This window comes from Cotesia glomerata, linkage group LG3, assembly GCF_020080835.1.
Source record: "Cotesia glomerata isolate CgM1 linkage group LG3, MPM_Cglom_v2.3, whole genome shotgun sequence".
Lineage (NCBI taxonomy): Eukaryota > Metazoa > Arthropoda > Insecta > Hymenoptera > Braconidae > Cotesia > Cotesia glomerata.
Window position 1 is genome coordinate 24,091,901 of NC_058160.1, and position 20,585 is coordinate 24,112,485.

General features: G+C 30.2%; 1 protein-coding gene across 1 annotated transcript; it reads left to right on the forward strand.

The window, feature by feature from the left end:
* The first annotated feature begins 10,300 nt into the window (after positions 1-10,300).
* Positions 10,301-14,558, forward strand: LOC123261622 (histidine-rich glycoprotein-like). The gene is made up of 3 exons (XM_044723319.1): positions 10,301-11,101; positions 12,851-13,054; positions 13,142-14,558. The coding sequence occupies exons 1-3, from the start codon at positions 11,090-11,092 to the stop codon at positions 14,495-14,497; spliced, it is 1,572 nt and encodes a 523-aa protein (XP_044579254.1). The 5' UTR covers positions 10,301-11,089; the 3' UTR covers positions 14,498-14,558.
* Positions 14,559-20,585: the final 6,027 nt, after the last annotated feature.

The window sequence follows — 20,585 nt, forward strand, 5'->3', positions numbered from 1 at the left end:
GGAACGGTCATTAAGCTACGTATACTTTTCATCTCTGTCTTTGAATTGTCAAATTCTGTGAGCAGCGTTACTTTATGCATTAAGGTTAGGTGTAGCTGAAGTTTTGTTTATAACGAAATGAGAAAGTAATAAAAGAATTTCAAAGTAAAAATTAGAAATGAGTTTCGTTAAAATTAAAAATTAAAATGTTACCGTAAAATTACCTGTGATGAACATTTTAATTTTTAATTTTAACGAAACTCATTTCTAATTTTATTTTATTCATTTCTAACCCCGTCATCGAATCTTTAAAGATTAATTGTCATGTTTAAATTTAAATAAGATGAAATACGTCATAAAAAATTTTTGTTTCAAATGGATAATTTAATTTGAACGCAAAATAATTTAATGATTTTTTATCTTTCAATATTTTACTATTATTATATAGTCATATCGATATACTTAAATAATCATTTATATGTAATCATCTTTATATATATATATATATATATATATATATATATATATATATATATATATATATATATATATATATATATATATATATATATATATTAGAGTGGTCCAAAAACATTTTTATTTTTTTTTCAAGTGCTGCTGTTTCAAAAACTTCTCTAAGGTATAAAAAATTCTCTCTAAAGCGCAGCTTGATATCTCAATTGTTCATGAAGCTCAATGAATTTTTATTTTCCCAATTAAATAACACATCAAAAATTTTATTTACGTTTTCATCCGGTAAAACTACGAAAAAATTTTTTTGTATTTTTCGTCAATTATTCTTGTAGGAAATTTAATTCTCTATAAAAAGTACTAAGGTAGTTTTTCGTAATCCTAACAAGTAAAAGTTATTAAGCTTTAAATACTCGCAATAAAAAGAAAATTTAATCAGATATGATTTTAGAATTCATGTTGTATCACATTTTCTGTTTCAAAGTAATTGATTAAGTAATTTATATTTTTCTTAAAAACATAGTATACAGTCTGATATCGGTCATTCAGTCTGGACCAGTGATAACAAATGACAATTCAATATATCGGTTTGTTTATTTGAACCACATGTTAAATGCACTGAAGGAGATTACCAGACTTTGTAAATACTCTAACCACTTCTTAAAAAATTAAACTAGATAATTTACTTTTAGCACTCTCTTGCGGCCTACATGAAGATATATAGTAAATTAAATTTTTGTTGACAATTAGTTTTTCACTTCAACCTAGCTGCATTTTAATAATTATGTCTTATAAGTCATATAAACTAAAATAAGAAATAACCAAAAAATTAAATCAGTCTCAAAGATTATATTGGTTGTATGTTTATTAGCAATTTTTTTATAGTCAAGCTTATTTACTTAAATATGTGATGACTCCTGAGATAAGGCAGTTTTCCGCACTAACTCTACTTGTTTATTTATCATTTTTTTTTTCAATGATTAAATTTAAAAATAAAAGAATCAATTCACGAAGGACTTCTATTTACGTACTCCTGCAAAGTTTCGTGATTTTTCATTCGGTCAAAAAGCGTCCCAGCATCATGTTCAAAATTTAAATATTCACCTGTTCTACCTGTCCTAAATCTTCTTAAATAAAAAAATTAAATTTGGTATACATCCGGAAGTACTAGCTTGCTCTTGATTCAGATTCCGTAATGAAATTCAAGTTCAATTTTAATAAATCACTGCTCATAAGAAAAATATCCAAATTGTAATGAGAGAAATTATTCATCATTCACAGTTAATACTTCACCAAAAGACAGGTGTTAATTATATTAGAAACAGTCTAGTTTGATAAATTTTGAAATAAATACATGCAGTTACCGAAAAGTTTTCGAAAAGTTGCTTTGAAACTATCTTCGTTCAAATTTTTTGTGCAAGTATTTAAAACTCAATAACTTTTACTCGTTAAGATTACCAAGAAACTACTTTAGTAGGTTTTTGTAGAGAATCAAATTTCCTACAAGAATAATTGACGAAAAATACAAAAAATTTTTTCGTATTATTGCTGGATAAAAACGTAAATAAAATTTTTTACGTGTTATTTAAATGGGAAAATAAAAATTCATTGAGCTTCATGAAGAATTGAGATATCAAGCTGCGCTTTGAAGGGAATTTTTTATACCTTAGAGAAGCTTTTAAGATGATAGGCAAAAACTTTTTTTGGACCACTCTAATATATATATATATATATATTTCTTCTGTGCGTGTGTTTGTCACTGAACTCCTCCTAAACGGCTGGACCGATTTTAATGAAAATTTTTGTGTCTTCCGGTGGATTCCAGAATGGTTTAGATTCACAATTCAGTCCACGGGAAAATGTTTACTCAAATGAAAGCTAAGGTCTCGATGAGTATAAAATCATAATGAACTTATATTTACGAAAATGTTAATAATTAACGAATGATAATGTATTTCGTTAACTAATGATGTTTTTAACGATATAAGCTCATTCCGATGTTACGCTCATCAAGAGCTTTCATTTGAGTACCCACATGCATTTTTGATATATTTTTTATGTATACATATATGTAATATATATAAATATATAAAACATATGAAAAATTGATGTGGGTACTCAAATGAAAGGTCTCGATGAGTGTAATGTCGAGATGAGATTAGTTGACAAGATACAATGTCATTTCTTAATTATTGAAGTTTCTAAAGATATAAGCTCATCCCGATGTTACAGTCATCGAGATCTTTCATTTGAGTACCCACATAACATTTTTTATATATTTCATAAATATCATATATATATAAGATATATAAAAAAATTCATGTGGGTACTCAAATGAAAGGTCTCGATGAGTATAAAATCAGAATGGGCTTATATTTACGAAATTGTCAATTATTGAGGAATGCCCATTGCATATTGATAACTAATGATGTTTTTAACTATACAAGCTCATTTCTAAAATTTCTAAATCTAAGACGTGTGTACAGGACAACGTATGTCGGGTCCGCTAGTAAACATGTAAGTCCACCTCATACTATTACAACCATAAATTGGTTGAATTATCGGATACTTTATCTTTCAGATACTTTGTTTTCCTATTACATTGTTGTAGTAACTCATTCGTTAATCATTTTATAACTAAAATAAAATTTTATTTCGAACAAGAATCGTTAAAATGAATAAAAATAAAATCTGTGTTGATTTCAACAATTTTTACACTACATTGATTTATTCCGTAAAATAATTTCCTGATATCTAATTTTTTAATGGACATACAGTACCGACAGAAAATTTCTGGACAACCTTCTTGTTTACTTTTTAATTTAAATATGATACATAAACAAATTAACTAGATCTATAAAGAAAATGCTATTTTATTTTACAAAGTGTGTACGATCGTGTCATTAACTTTCTTCTTGATTTATTTTACTTTTAATAATCGTTTTAATAAATTTTCATATTGTCCGGAAACTTTCTGTCGGTAGTGTATATGGTAATATCAAAAAATTTTTTCACAAGTGTTCACTTTATTGCTGAATAAATACTATCTAATGTTTTTTCCACTAAAAAATCTTACAATCTATAAGATCATAATTGTTTAGGCGTTTTGTGCAAGACTGTCTCTCCAATGTTACCTCACAAAGTTTGTTGTCTAAAGTTTGACCTTGTTGTCGCAGCAAGATGATCAGTATTTTAGTCTATGCCACAAATAAAAAAGGAAAAAAATTAAAGAGAAAAAAAATGTAACAATCTTATAAAATAACGTAGGGAACAATTTAGCTCTTAGCAGAACGTCCGAAGCAGAGAAGAAGAGAAGAGCGAAAAGGGAAAGATAAAAAATTGCCGATGATAACTTTTACGTGTCTTTTGTCACTGGGATAGGTTTTTTAATTTTTTTACAGGTCTTTTTGCAGTGAGTTTGTGACAGAGACCGATGGATCGAAACGTCAGATGATAAAAAAGCCACAGATAAATGTAAGCTAATAAGCTCGCCGGCGAATAAATAATAATAGGTTGTAAAAAATGAATAAATAAAAGTGGAAGTAGAAGTGAGGGTGGACAAAAAAATAGTGGTATTACATTTAATAGGATGGGTGGACATAAAAGTACAAGGTAAGCATGTGTACACAACCGTTGGCTCTATTATCACAGCGGGACGCTAATGTTTAAATCGATAGCTGGTTCTTGAAGGGGGTAGGTGCTAGACTCGATATGCGTCTGCTGGTCTCTCGGGCTTAGAGCTTCTCGATTCTCGGAAAATCCTACTAAAGGAAAATAAGCCCAGAATGAGAAAATGGGAAATACGTTGAATACCAATAATGAGAGATAAATTAGTCTGGTCTCTTCGGATGAATTTATTTTTCTCATTTATTTTAACTGCAAACCTCAAATAATTACATTTTTAACAAATTACTCTAATACTTTGTTTTATTTATTTAAACCTTTCATTTGAAAATAAGAAAAATTGCCTACCTTCACCACTACAAAAATGCTGATAAATTGAACTGTAAAAATAACATTTTTTTTGCAAGAATTTTCGTTTAAAATGTAGAAAAATTCACCAAGAAATGTTACAAGTTATTTCTTTTTTTCGAAGAAAAATTGCAAGTAATTTTGAGTACAATGTATAGTAGTATGGTAGTGATTTCCATGCTACATTGTAAGCATTACCCTTTTTTTCGTGAATATTACGAGAATGGATTCTGATATGATAGCAACCATAGCAATGTTGGAAAACTTTTTCTATTATCGTTGTCGACGCTTCGAAATCGAAAAACAGAAAAATAACCTTGCGAGTCTTCAATGAAGGACCGTATTATACATTACATCGATTTTAATTTGCGCTTTATTTTTTGTTTACTATCTGCACTTCTAAATCTATTTTTATATATTATAAAAAATAATTTTTCAATAATATTTATAGCTGATTTGCATTTCAATGCAAAATAATCCTGGCTATTTAATCATAGAGATAGTATTCATAAATTTGATGGTTTTCATACTGAGTTATAGTACTTCAGATAAGATTGTTTTTTGTGCATAAGAAACATTGCTTTGGATTTTTTGAGAATCAAATTTTAATATTGAAGTAACATACAACTAATGTAAAACGTCAAGGTAATCGTTTAATTCCATGGTCCTAAACTTTAACTCGTAAAAATGATTCTTAGAATTCTTATATATTGCATAATTTTTATTTTCAAAGTTTCTCAAAAATAGAATAAATTAGAAAAAAAATCATTTTTTTTAAATGAAAAAATTGACATTTTTTCTTAATTCTTATACAAAAGAAAATACTTGAAAAAAAAAAATACTAAAAAATACTAAACTTTCATAAATCAATTTTTTTATTGATTTCCAATTAACATTTTGTTAACATTAAAATTTTTAGAAATACGACAAAAATGTATTTCTAAAAATTTTCATGATCAATGTTATAAATCCACCGTGAATAGAATATTTAAAAACAAATGTCCAAATTTTGCTGCTCAACATAGATAATAATTGCCAACAAAACATCATAAAATTTCCAATTCCATTTGATAGAATTTACTTCAAGTCTCATTATAAAAATGTATTCTGCCAAAAGTTGACGCAAAATTACGCAACGTGGCTATTAGTAATAATTAAAAACAAACATGATCCATCTTTTGTTAAAACAGGTTCTAATAAAAGGTTTCATCTGTTCTTTAAATATCCCGGGTCGAAAAATTTAAACTGATTTTAAGCTAAATGATCTGCATTTGAACTTATTGATCTGTATTTGAACTTTTAAAAACATTTTTATCTATATTTGATCTACTATTCAAATTATTTTTGATCTGTTTTAAGTCTAAATAACTTTTTAGTAAAGTAATTGTGCAGCTATGAATATTTTATGCTGTTTCTAATCTAATGAGACTAAAAAGTTTGATCGGTTTTTAGTCTAGTTAATTTGTAGATGGACTTTATGTATTGTTTTCAAATTCAATATGAAATCTTATATTGTTTTTGATCTACAATTTTCACTCTAAATGTTCGAAGGCCAAAAGTCGACTAAGATAGTGACTTATAATTTTTTGGACTCACAAGTATCTCATTCAAAATTATAAGTCGCATTTATTTGAAAAAATAAATTAATTTATAATATATTCATGCGCTCTCTTGTTTTATGAACTGAACGTCGATTATAATCTTACATCTGTCATATTTATTTGTCATAGCTTAACATTTCATGGATTATAAAAGTTTTGTAACTGCGAATATTAGTTGTAGAGATAACTAATAAATCTGTATTAACATACGTATATAAAATAGTTCTCATCGTTTGATTATGGATCTAAATCTAGAGTTTTCTAATTATCGTTATTAAACACAATGTAAATACATCGACAAGATTAAAATGTTGACAAGATGACAAGATTAATGTTAAATTTTATACTTTCACGCATCATTTAATGAGCGATATTCACTATTTAGTAGTGCAAAGAATACCGCTTGGTATACATTGCACTACGAAATAGTGAATAGTCACTATTTCAATTTCAGAGAATGAAAAGCTGTGCCCTGTAGAGGATCTTCGAGGACATGAATAAAATAATAATAAATAAATGAATATATTATTATTATTATTATTATTATTATTACTACCTAATTCGTAACAGGTCTGTTTTTGATCTACAGGCGATAAAAAACCGACTAAAAATTATGCAACGTTTTGGTCTGTTTTTGACCTTGATGCGATCAAAACCAGTTAAATGATTGTGACAAAAAAAGTCTGATTTTGGTCTTGAAACAATAGAAAACAATTTTATTATAACATTAAAAATGATCTGAAATTGGTATGAATTGGGAATAGTACGGGCAAAAACAAATTAAATTCTTATATAATATAGATGCACATAATAAAATTAAATTGAATGAAAAATATTAAAAATTTTTATTAATCATAAAACAGACTAAATTTTTCGACCCGGGATGCAAATAACTGAAATGTACATGCATACATATATAGTTCGTATATATAACATATAAATAGTGCTAGGTCATATTCTACCCTTATGTTCTTTATATCATATCAGCAACAATGTGAGCCGGGCGTATAGTAGTATCACGATTAGAGTTTCATGCCCCCATTAAATACAACGCACTTGCTCGGAGGCATAAAAAATACCCGAGGGTTGTACGGCGTGACATGACGTTATAAACTTGTTATAACAATATATAGCGTCAGTGGGTACTCCCTTTACAATCTACACTACGTTATATAAATATATAAATATAAATTTTTAGTTATGGCTGAAAATATAACAAAACTCCCTCAACCGAATATGCTCGTTTATCACTTGTTTATCTTTAGTGATATATACTCGCTCTTACGTTCAAGTTAAATATTTACCATCTTCGAGATTAAGTGAAGACTTTAACTTCATTCTTAAATCTCAACTCTTCTTACTTTAAATTTATCGCATGGTTATTTTTTACCTCAGTTATATTTTGCTACAGGTAACGTGTAATAGTACAGTCGTAAATAAGGAAAATCATATAAGATGATCAGTAGATGAATTATAAGCTAGATTTAGATCTTAAATGGCGCTCAATTTACTTTTAAGTCTCAATTATCCTGTTTCTTTTCGATTATATCACTTTTGAGGAAATAATTTAGTCTTGAGGCGAGAATTTAAGACGTTTCTTAAAGCTCGATAAAAAAGAACAACAAATATTTCCTCTATCCAAACTTTTAGTATTCATTTATTTATATTTCAAGAATACAAAAAAAATTTTTAATAAAAAAAAGCAAAAATTAAAAATGGTAGAGACAGATAAAGTGAGGGGTCAAAAAAAATTGCGCGCTCTGATTGATAATATTTTGCCCTTTTACATGGAAAAAAAAGTGATTCTAATTTTGTATAACGGTGGTGCTATTTTCGACTCAGTGGTATTATAAATGATGTTCTTAGTATGATAATTGTGGAGGTGTAATACATTAGATACAAATTTAGAATCATCTATTTCCGAGTGGTAATTGGAAAGGAAAAATAAAAGGAGATTCTTAATTAGTAAGAATTTTGTTACAACCCCTTACTTACTACAGAAAAGGAAAAAAAAATTTGTTTGCTAAATGGCGATTGTTTGAAAAAACAGATTAATTTTGTTCACTTTTTGGAATTTTTTGGAAATATTAAACATCGAAATTTTGACATCACTCTCGTAGGAGCTACAAAAGAATATATCTAGAGAAAATCTATGTCAAATTTCAAGTAAATTAGTTGATTACAACTTGAGATATTACATCAAATGTTTTAATAAAAGTAGTTTAGAGGAAACCGTTTTTAAAGAAACCTTGAAAAATGCTTATAATACCATATTCTTGAACGTGTAAATTTTATAAATATGAAAAAAAATTTTTTTTTTATTTCTAGACTAGAAAACCCTCTTAAACGAAATGTATCAACATCAACAAGTGAAGTGTCAATATGTAAAAAAAAGTAAAAAATTCAGACTCACCATTTTTTACAAAATTTTTCTCTGGATACTCGCAGTCGTTGATCAAAAAATGATAACATCTGATGCTCGGTGATAAAACTGGAGACCTTTAAATGTTTCACTGTTGATTTTATGGGAATGCGTGAGCACGCGGTCATTAATCAAAACTTGTCAATACTATAGCTTGCATCTGTCTATAGTCTCATTTCAGTGTCCTATAAATAAAAATACAAATTTTTTTTTTAGAAGAAAATATGTTACCCATCGACATTTTAATGAGAAAAAAGGGTGAAAAGAGTTATTTTTGCAAATTTGACTTTGCTAAAATTAGGTAATCAATTTCGAGTCAAACCTCAAGATGCATGTATGGAAGTCCTGCAAATTCTATAATATGTGATAGCCTTATTCTGGGCAAGCTTACAGTTAAACGGATGTTGGCATACACCGCCTTAGGCTGTCTTTCTGGTAGTTCAAGTGGAACTAAAATTTCGCAGCAAACTTACCATATTAGCTCGATATAAATTCATGTTGACTTGGTTCAGACTTGATGTGTTTTTTAGATCACAAGATTTGATAATTTGAAATAAGATTAATTATATAACTTTTTGATTCACACTTGAAGACTAAAAAAAAATTCTGGTTGTTTATTATTTTGAACTGAAGTTATGATTATACAAAATTGACGGTTTCGAATGCTTAACTTACTTTGCATGATGGAAATTTTCAATGTAATAATAATTACCAGAGTTAAAAATACTGTCTAAAATAACAAAAGTAAGAAGTAAAATGCAGTAAAAAGATAAAAAAAACGATCAGATGTAAAACATTTAGAGTTTTCTGGAACAAACAAAAGCTTAGATATTTTATGTGAAAAGTTTTCTGCAGTTTGTACAACGAGACAAGACTAAAGTGTTGTCACAAAAAACTCTACAATGCGTTTAGCTTTATCGTCAATTCATGGTATGACGTGTGTCATAACAGACTTTGAGATGTTCTAGTCTAGTGTCTAATGCTGAAAATAATCAGTAACAGAATTAAATGATCCTATTCTATTGAAGTACAAACAAGTACTATATATATTTTTTGTCAAATTCATCTCACACGTTTCAGTGTGACTGACAGTTTAAAACTTACCGCTCTGAAACAAGAAAAACTGAAAATATTGAATTGTCATCGCTTAGCAAATTTTACTTCAAAATATTGGATAGTAATTGTAATCTCATTACAATGGATGTAGATGCAAAACAAATAGAATAACATTCAATTTTGCCTATCTATACTAATGAGTCACTTTATCTGCATCTGACACAATCAAAAAGTAAACAAAAATACGCCGATTGAGTGTATTTGAATATTACAAAGTTGAATTATGTCAAAAACAATTTTAATTCTTTTTTTACTCAGTCTTATATTGGCTATTTACTGGTATAAATTTTCAGTCTATTTAATTTATTAAATAGAGTCTAGTGGAACAATAATATAGTACAGTAAAATAACGTATAAATTACAATTATATTTGAAATGGTAAAATGTTGTGAAATCATGAAACTTTGAATAATAATTATTATTCTTTGTAACTTTCAAGAGTTATTTTCAAGAAATATCAATTTATATTGTACATTTAGTCCCATGAATAATATCTCTTTGTCACTTTTCAAACTTAACATCTAACGAAACAAATTAATTTTTTTCTCAAACTGTTCAAAATTGTTTAAATTTCCATATTTTTAAGAGTTTTTCCACTGTAGCATCAATAAAGTTTCAATTAGAGTTTAATTAATTATTATGATGAATGTAATTTGACAATATTAAATTAAATATGGGTCACTTAGAGTTATTGAAATATAGTGCAATATATATCAAATCTATTCATGCTCCAACTACAGCTGTTTCAAAAAAAATACTTAGAAGTTTTAATAAGGATAAGGAATGTATCAATCATCGGATGACTCGATCAACGCTACTGATATGTATGACTAAAAAAAAGTGTGTAAAATTTTGTTCTAAAATTTAGTTATTAAAAAAAAAAATAAAAAAATTTATCAATGACAAGTAATTTTTATTTTCTGTTTTTATTCTCCAGAGTTATATCCCATATTGCGTCAGCATGCTGTCCTGCAGCCACTATAACTGTATAATATAGTGTACAATATAAAGTATATAATATTACAGTGCGGTTTTACGAGCGATAGTGGAGATATACTGGTGATTTGAAAGAATGTTAAATATTTTTTTTGTTTACTAAGACTCAGCTTCGTTTTATTTCTCTTAGTTATATATTATATTATGGTAGTTTGTTATATATATCTTCAGCAACCAGACAAAAATTCTCTCACAAAAATAAATATTATTTAATTATCTATTAACATCACTTGAAATGTGAAATTCTTTTCATAATTTCTTCGAATTATTATTCTTTATTAGTTTTGATGAAAAAAAAAGCTGTAAAATATCGAAATGATCTGCTATTGCCATTAAAACGATAGAATGGATCCCGGACGTTGGCTAATTTTCGCTCGACTGACTATTACAGCTGTAATTAAACATCACTGTTTTGTCAACAATTTTATTGCCGGTGGTTAAAGAAATTGACAGTAAGAATTTCTATAAAAGTCGCTGCGCTACGGGTACTTTATATGCAGTTTTTGATCGGACGGTTTCACAGTAGCACGATATGATTTTGCGGGTAAGTGATTTAATAACAACGTGTCTGCTTTTGAATGGTGTATTTTTAATTAAAAAATCTTTAAAGTGATTCTTAGGTTATTTTTCGAGTTTATAGTTCTAATAAAATTAAAATTTTATTTTCAAAAATATTTGCATATTTAAAAGCTTCACTCACAATTTCGATTTCAAATTTTCAATAGGTCTTGCTAAATTTGACAATTGTACAATACAACAACATCAATTTTAACATTTCCACAAGCGACATATTAGCATAATGTTTGAATGAGTAGTAGCAACTTCGTTGTTTTGAATATTATCACACACTTAATTGTAGTAACCAAAATTGAATGGTTACTGCTCGTGACACCTAATTATACTAGATTGAAAAGCTTTTGACCGAACACATGTGGTAATGTAAAACGTAAGCTTAAGAACAACTACACTAAGCTCCAACGTAAAAAGTTTATTTATAAAAATAATATCTTAGAGTGAAAAATTAATTAGTGATATAACGTAATCTTTTGATTATTCAACTGTTACAATTATAATTTTAATTATTATTAATAAAACTATTTTATGCAGCAAAATCTCGCGAATTTTAAATTCTATTCATGTTTGTTTCCATTCTAGTAATATATGCATATTAAAAATGAAAATTATAAATGGGTTCGTCAGTATTTCTATGTGAGAATGAATAAAGCTATTAATGAATTTCCGGGCGCATAATTTTTACCGGGTTAACCGGAAATGAGAAGAAAAGAAAACTCGAGCGGAAAAAAATTTATTTCAACACGAACATTTCTCACGTTGCGTGATAATATTCATTCAAAGAAAAAAAAAAACGGGGGTTCAAGTTCTTACTCCTAATTGTACATAATAATATCAATTTGTATGGATATGGAATTTCGTTATAATTTCAATTTTAACCGAGCGGTTTTTTGTTTGCTAAAATAACTTTAATTATTTCAGTTTCAATTCTGTTTAATTAATTATACTACGGCAAGTTGTATAGCGAATGAATGTGACGCAATTCTCAAAGGTAGACTTTGCTTCGCTAGTATTGGTGTGGTTGTTATTCCAACGAAATTGAGGTATACATAAATTCACGTAAACAGCTTCATATACCAATCAGTAAGATCTTTTAGAATAAATGGTTTCGTCGTTGATTGGACTCGAAATTGTTAAAGTATTTATAGCTTAATTTCCCAAGGGAATTAAATGCTAACTCTATTTTAATCAATCGATAACCAGAAGCTTTTTTCCACAATCGAGACTTAATTAGTTATTTCAACTTATTCACTTTCGATTCTTTTTTTGTCTCCAACCGCCGGCTAATTGTTAAATAAAACGGTGTAGATATATGATATAATATAATTTTGCTGATGCTGAGTCAAGCTAGTGAGTAGCAAAACCATTTTCCATTCCGACTATCGTTTTACAATCAGCCGGCGGGTGAGATATTTGGAAAAGGATATCTAAAAAGAGGGGTTGGGAAATGATAATGGACGAATTCACGAGGATTTAGTGGATATTATCTCGTTGTTCCGCTTGAACGTGCAGGACGAACTCGGCAAGTTGCTTGATCTCGAAGTTTTGAACTAAATGCCATAGACTGTGAAGGACGGTTAATACATATATCCATATTCATACCTATATCTTGCAAGGTCCTAGAAACACTTTGTTGAAAATTAACTGATAAGCGAAGAGAAGGAGACCGTTAAGTCAATTTTCTAAGGTGTATTAATATGTATTAATATACTTTTAATAGTGGGCTTTGGTGGTGATCGCCCTTGCGATTGGAACTACTGATGCGATATATCAGGACCCACGTACAAGGAACCAACAATTTACGGGACAGGCTACCAAAGATGAGACAAATGGTGCGGATGACTTGGTTAGAGTTACACGAGACGCCGAGACCCCGAAGGCACCTGCTATCGCAGATATACGGGATTCTCAAACCCACCAGGAGGTAAGTATTACTAACTTTGTAACTTTAAACCTGACATATACGGATGATGATTGATAATGAAAAATACGGATTTTCTTAATCTTGTAGAAAACTTTGAACAAGCGACAAATAGGTCCATTTGCGGTTCCTGCAGTTCCACCGGTATTTCTGCCGAATAAGCTTCAGGAAAACGTTATTGTTGGCTTGAAAACTCCTGATAACCTGCAAAAAGTTTCACCGAGAGTAGATGATACTGTTGTCAGTGCGACTTTCCATCATGGTTTTCATCATGGTCACCATCATGGACATCATCACGGTCATGAACACAAGCATGGACATCACTCAAAACACGACCACGGGCATCATCATAAACACGAACATGGTCATCATCATAAACACGGGCACGAACACAAGCATGGTCATGATCATCATGAAGATCATCATCATCATGAAGATCACCATCATGGTCACAAAGAGGATCATAAGCATGACCATCACGAGGACCATCATCATGGACATCATCATGGACACGATCATAAGCATAAACATGAACACAAACATGAAGCCCATCATGGCCACGAACATAAACATGATCATGGACATCATCATAAGCATGGTCATCATCACCACTCGAAGCATGAGCATCATGAGGATCATAAACATCACGCCGAGCATCACCATCATCACAAACACCATCATCATAATGAGCACCATCATCATCACGATCATCACCATGTCAATGAGCACCACCACCACCATCAGCACAAAGAAACTGAATCCCACCACCATCATCATGGACATGAACACAAGGAGGAGCATAAGCATGAGCACAAGCAAGATCATCATCATAAGCATGGTCATGAACATAAAGAAGAACATAAAGAGGAGCACCATCATGGACATCATGAAGATCATCATCATAAACATGGTCATGAACACAAACATGGCCACCATGAAGACCATCATCATGGCCATCATGAAGATCATCATCATAAACATGGACACGAACATAAGCATGACCATCATGAAGACCATCACCATGGACATCATGAAGAGCATAAGCATGGGCATAAAGAAGATCATAAGCATAAGCACCATCATGATCACAAGCATGGTCATCATGAGGATCATCATCATGGACATCACGAAGACCATCATCACAAACATGGACATGAACACAAGCATAATCATCACGAGGGCCATCATCATGGTCATCATCACTCTCTGCATCACGCGCATGAGGAAGAACACCATGCTCACCATGGTCACGAACATCATGGCCATCACTTGGATGATGATTTCAAAGGTTATCAGTTCGATGCTACTCAAGCACATGAAGACTACATTTTCCCTGAAGATTTGTCTTCTACAACACTGCTTGATAAAGTAGCTCACGTTGAGTTGAAGAAAAACCCCCAAGTCATGATTCAGGACGTTCCTAATTCTAATGTAAAAGAAACATGATGTAATGGTTGATAAATAATTAGTAGTTTAGCATATAGAAAAAAAAAATTGTTTATCTTTGTTAAACGTAGATGATTAATAAAATAAGTTATGAAAGAATTATAAATTGAATGTTATCAATGAAAGTTAGTCATAATGACTGAATTTGATCCAAACCCATTAACATAATGCACTGTTGGTTAACAATACAACGCGTAAGTAACTAATAAAATTATCCGGTGAAACTCTCACCGGTTAGTTTTCCGACGTGAGCAGTATCAGTGCCACTACTACCAACTATACAAGCTGGCGGCAAGGGTAGCATAAAGCAGTACGTCTATAGTAGGATGGAAGAAAGGGTGTCAGAGATCCTCGGAGGCGCAACTTTACTCTTACAACGTCGGTAGAACTCATACTCTGCAACACTTGACTATTCTGTTCTCATCTCTCTTGACTCTTCTTAAAGTTCGTAACCTATTCCTGGTGGTGCGTCTCACTCCTCGAATAAGGCACTAAATATATATTATATGTGTATACATATAGTGACTAGCGGTGTAAATGTTGTGAGACTCACCCATAAACCCGTTACCACTATCCTTTTCTTCCACTACTACCACTGTGATTACAACAAGACCTTAGAGTAGTGAACAGAACGTCGAGCATGAACATAACTTGGCTAGGGATTACGAACTTTGAACTCTCACTCTGGTTAGTCGTACCGGTCGTTATTTTTCATTCTCAGGCCGCTTATCTCCTAACCGTGTTTGCCTAACGCCTTCCTTCCGCCAAATTACTATACTACCACTTAAATACACGCTTTGATTTTAATTTAATGATCCAAGTTTTAAGTTATTATTATATTTGTTGTTAGCTATCCGCCGAGACACAGTGATGAATTTATCAACCCCCGTCATTTATTATCCTCGAGATGCTGAAGGGTTCAAATATACGGGGTTAAAATATTTTCTGCTTAACTAAACAAAGGTGAACATTAAGAAATCTTTGCTGATGGTTTTTATTCAACTATACCCTTGAAAAAATTTTCATATTTGACTTATATGGCCTGATCTGGCCGTACAATTTATCAATTTTTCATTTTTTCATACATGACCATATCAGAAAACTTTTTTACGGATCGCTTAAGTTAAAAAATTATAAATGGACCTATCAATAATTTTATTTGAACATATCGGATCATATTAGGCCAAATATGCTCCGATGAATAAATCAAAATTTTTAATATGGCTAATATGGGCATATCAGACCATATAAGAAAATTTTTTTACTGATAAAATCCACAGTGTAAGTTTGAAAACTTAATTTTATCTCATGTCCAGTGAACCAAGTGAGTATCGATTTGTAAAAAAATAAGAATTGATACAAAACAATAGATGTCATTTCAGTAGTCAGTGACCTAGAATAACTCAAAATCGCTTATAAAATAGAAGACAACGAAAAGAAGTTTGATCTTATCAACCTGTGTCATCGTCCCGAAAAGAAATATCTAAGAAAGTTAAAAATTATATGAAAAACTAATAATAGAAACTGTCGAATTATGTTCTGTTAAGGTAGTACTACCGGTTTTAGAATTGACGTTCAGAATTTAATGAAATTTGGCATATTGGTACTTTATAATATTATAATTAAGCAGTAAAATTTTTGGAAGCCTGGCAAGTCCTGAAAAAAAGATATTAATATTTACATATTTTTGCCTTAACCATGGATCCTTATGGAAAATCAAAGATTTTATTTTATTTCACAAAACTGGACGTTCAGATTCTTATAAAAATTAAGACAACGAGAGAAAATAACATCTAGAACATATTTAATAACAATCAGTATGGTTTCCAAGCATATGAGAATATTTATTAATAAAAAACATTCAAAATTTATCTCTGTCGCTCTTTCTCCAACATGATTTAGTATAGAGAAATCTACTACGTTAATCAAATAAGGTTAGGTTTTGGGATTTGACTCTTGTGGTAACGGTAGTACTACCTTAAAGACGAAAAATTTCATTTGTATTGATGATTAAAGTTAAACCAGTAACGATCTACAATAATAATTAATCGGCAATAAATCTGAGATGTTAGGTGTGAGAAAAGCGGATCGAGTTGAGGGCTGGACTAATAGCCGGGAAGAGGTAGGAGGCTATTTCAAGTTTTAAATTCCCATGGGTATAAAGAGTATAAAAGAAAACATAAATAAAAGAAGTAAACGGGAATTGGGTTTAAAAGAAGTTTATCAGCATGCATTGGTCGACGTACTACCGACATTATATTTTTCTTCCTCACACTTGCATTTTCCTCACTATTTTACTCTACCCGGATCTTTTTATTTTTTATCCTGCTTCACTGGAAGCTTTTTTTACCTCCTTGTGGTCGCGTGCATTCTCAGTCACCAGCGGTTGCGTTATACTCACGTCGCTTTTTTTCCACGGCGACTACACTCAACAGATAACGGTCAATAAAAAATCGGGCTCAAGTGAGAAAATAAAAATTTTGCTTAATGGGCTCCAGTAAATTACGGCGATTAGGGCAGTTGTAGGTGATAAAAACCTCTCGATAAAATTGGTGTGTTAAAGTATATTGACGTAATATAATATGTGAAAGTATTATTGAAGAATCAGTGCATAAGGAGTAGTGAGTATGTCTTATCGCTGGTTTTTCTTTAAATTACTAACACTATTTTTTGTGTGATACGTGGCTTCAGATTTCATAATATTACGTCCGTAAAAATAAGACGTGCTTCTTGAATTTCATTTTAGAAACTTTATTTCTAGCTCACGTACTCGGATCAGATGTGTGGAAGTATGTGAATGTAGTTTTTACATGACTGATGAAGGCTATGCTTTACTCTCGACTGGGAATCAATAAATCGATTTCGTCATTTTTTAAATTCATTTCTGGTGCAGAAGATACCACACACTGTCAAACACTGAAATAATACCACAATTTTTGAAAATGGCTTTTCTTGAATAAAAAAAAACAAGATGACACCGAAAAAAAAATTACTTAATTCAAGAGAAACATTCTTAGATTGAGAATCAAATTGTACATTGAAAAACACAATTTTATTAAATTAAGAATAATGTAATTTTTTTAAAGAATTTTATAATCACGTATCAAGAAAGAATTTCTTTATTAAATACATTTAAGAATAAAAAAAAAAAATATTTTACTCAAACGCATTCTGACACGTAATGAAGACAATTTTGATGATATATAAAATTTTTGATTGATATATAGGTTATCTTATTAAGTAATGGCAAAGTTCTTTGTAGAATTCTAAAAATTCTTAAATAGAAAATTTATTTTCTTTATCCTTGATTTTTTTTTATTTTCTTTTTGTGCAAGTGAATTCCTTGAATTAATTCGAACTGACTCAAAGCAAAAGTGAAATTTTGATGAGAATGTTTGTTTTTTTTTTTTTTTTTAATTAGATATTTTTTGTTATTGAAGTTTCATATAGAAAATTATTACATATTAGAAAATCATTAAAACAAAAAAACAATGTCTAAAAAACGACTTTACCCTTCAAAGATTTAACTTAGTTAATACAATTTTTTTTTTCTGTTTATTAAATACTAAACTTGAAGATAAAATATTCCGTGGCTGCTATAAATTATGAAAATTGATGACATAAACAATTAATAGATGACACCGAAGATTAAAGTCTTAGGTCTTTAGTCTTGTTCGAAGACAGGGTGATATCGCTGAAATTTATTAGATCAAAAGTTTAACCAGGAAGGTTGCTAGTGAGCGTTGATGTTGGTATAGGTAAAACGTTGTTACCGGGAGTTTTGTTCGTTAGCCATCGCCATCAGACACTTTGCCAAAAGTTATTTTATTTTACAACATTAAGGTAAATTTTTCTACACTTGACACTTTTCCGTTTCTCCGCGATCTTTTCCGGTGGTAGTTACTTACCCGGCCATCGTTTATTCAGTTAACTTCATAAATAATTCACTTGGCAAATACTTTAATTATACTAGAACCGACGGCACACCAGGCTTGCCTAGATAATGCTGAACTATGCGTTTAGTTTGTCGCTTCTCCCAACCACGCATAAATTTGCAAAATTCACTCTCTGCTACTTTATATTTCTCGGCAACTTAATATTACTAAGCCTTTTTTACGTCTTTCATTATTTTTATTTTTATAATGCGGCATATTTTCAACAATAAACAATCTCCCTCCACATGTATTGTATTTTTTATTGAAACCACTAACTGTTTTTTGTAGACTCTAGACTGTAGACGGCGTATCATCATTGCGCTATCAAGACAAATAGTTCCTCTTTGTACTGCGAAATGGTACATCTAATAGAGCAAGTACTACCTACAGGCATTTATCGATAATCGATCGTCTACTCAGTTCAAATAATTCCAATTCCTATTCAATATTTTCATACTATACATATATATTCATTCAGTCCTCAGCTGTAAATACACAATCTTCTTGTACTTGTACATCCCCATCCTCATCTTGATTTTACTATCATCCTTTGGCAAACTTAAGAGCCAAAGGCTTCGGGCTTCCAATGCATCCGCAGACTATTCGATAGTCAAACTGTCGCATTATACTCAAAAGGATTCCCGGAACTATTTACACAGGAGATAAAATTGTAAAATACTTTCCTATGGACAAATTTTTTTTATTAATTTACTTTTTTTTACTTCTGAAGTCAGAAAACTTTCTATTATATTATCTATTATATTAAATGAGAAATTCCTTTGGAGATTCGAAACATCGAATCTTTTTTTTTATACTTCAAAAATTTAATATATAGAAAGTATATATGCTATAGTATGTTGTAACATAAGAAAATGAAAATATTCAATATTTACAGAGTTATCACACATATTCCAGAGTCTCAGAGACCTCATTTCATAAAATATTAAATTTATTGTCTCGAAGCGATGTTTTGAAAAACTGCTCGTGGTATAACTAAAAATTTATCGATCAAATTGGCTGCAATTTTGTACTGCTTTCCTTCATACCATTATCGGAAGGATATACCTACACAGAAAGAAAAAATTTTTGATAGCGAGGGTAAATTTTCTTGACTCAAAAAAATATTAAGGAAGACTAAAAATTTCTTGAATCAAGGCAAATTTTTTTGACCCAAAAAATTTGTTCTTTCTCTAAAATAACTTTGATCTTCTTCAAAATTTTCTTGATGCAAGAAATTTATTTTTTCTGTGTAAAATTGTGATTTTTGTGTAAATGAACTACTTTTTTGACCAAAAAGCTCGAAGTAAATAAAACAAAATTTGAACTTTTTTTTTTAGCTTACTTAATTTTTAATTTTAAACTTTTTTATCATTTCAAAGGTTTATTCTTCTCGTGGATGTTTCAGAAATAAAAAGAAAATTTTTTTTTCACATCAATAAACAAGAGTGACAAATGGTGCACTTTTTACCTCACCCTAGATGCACGGAAAAATTTCATCGAACCGCCAATTTGAATAAAAAAAAAAATATTTCTGTACTGTTAAAATTTCGAAAAAAAAGGTTTAATTCAACGTGATGATTTATTAATTGTCAATAAAATCACTGCATATTAAAAAACCCCTAAAAAATTAAATTCAACATAAGTAGATCTTCAGAGATGACAACCGACAGAAAGTTTGTTTGAGTTTGAAGCTTGGAAGGTTCATTATCCGCTGTTACCACCACAAAATATGCGTAATTTATTATTCACGTGGGAGTCTCATTGCCACTCGACTGGGCTGATGAATCCTCAGTACAGCATAGTACAGGCGGAGCACCCTCAACAAATGGTTTTGCGTGGATCATAAGTTTTCCGTAGGTATGCGTGTACAGGAAACGTCATCATCGTCACGATGCCCAACAGAGAACCGTAAATTCACCAATAACCTAATACTAACTCGAACCCTGTAGTATACTATACTGACTGGAGCCTATTTTATTATTCCCCTCACTCGATCACTCTCCCGTATTGCCTGCTAAATTATTCAAAGAGTTTTGTTGGTGTTTCTATGCACACATGTCCCACCACGACAATGCACTTCTATTCTCATCTAACCGTATGAGTTTATGTCAACGTGTTAATCAATGCTTGTTTTAAATAAATAAATTAATCAA

Excerpts from the sequence above, each read along its gene's own strand:
- LOC123261622 (XM_044723319.1), top strand. Across the intron at positions 13,055-13,141 it reads ATTCTCAAACCCACCAGGAG|AAAACTTTGAACAAGCGACA; the intron begins GTAAGTATTACT and ends TTAATCTTGTAG.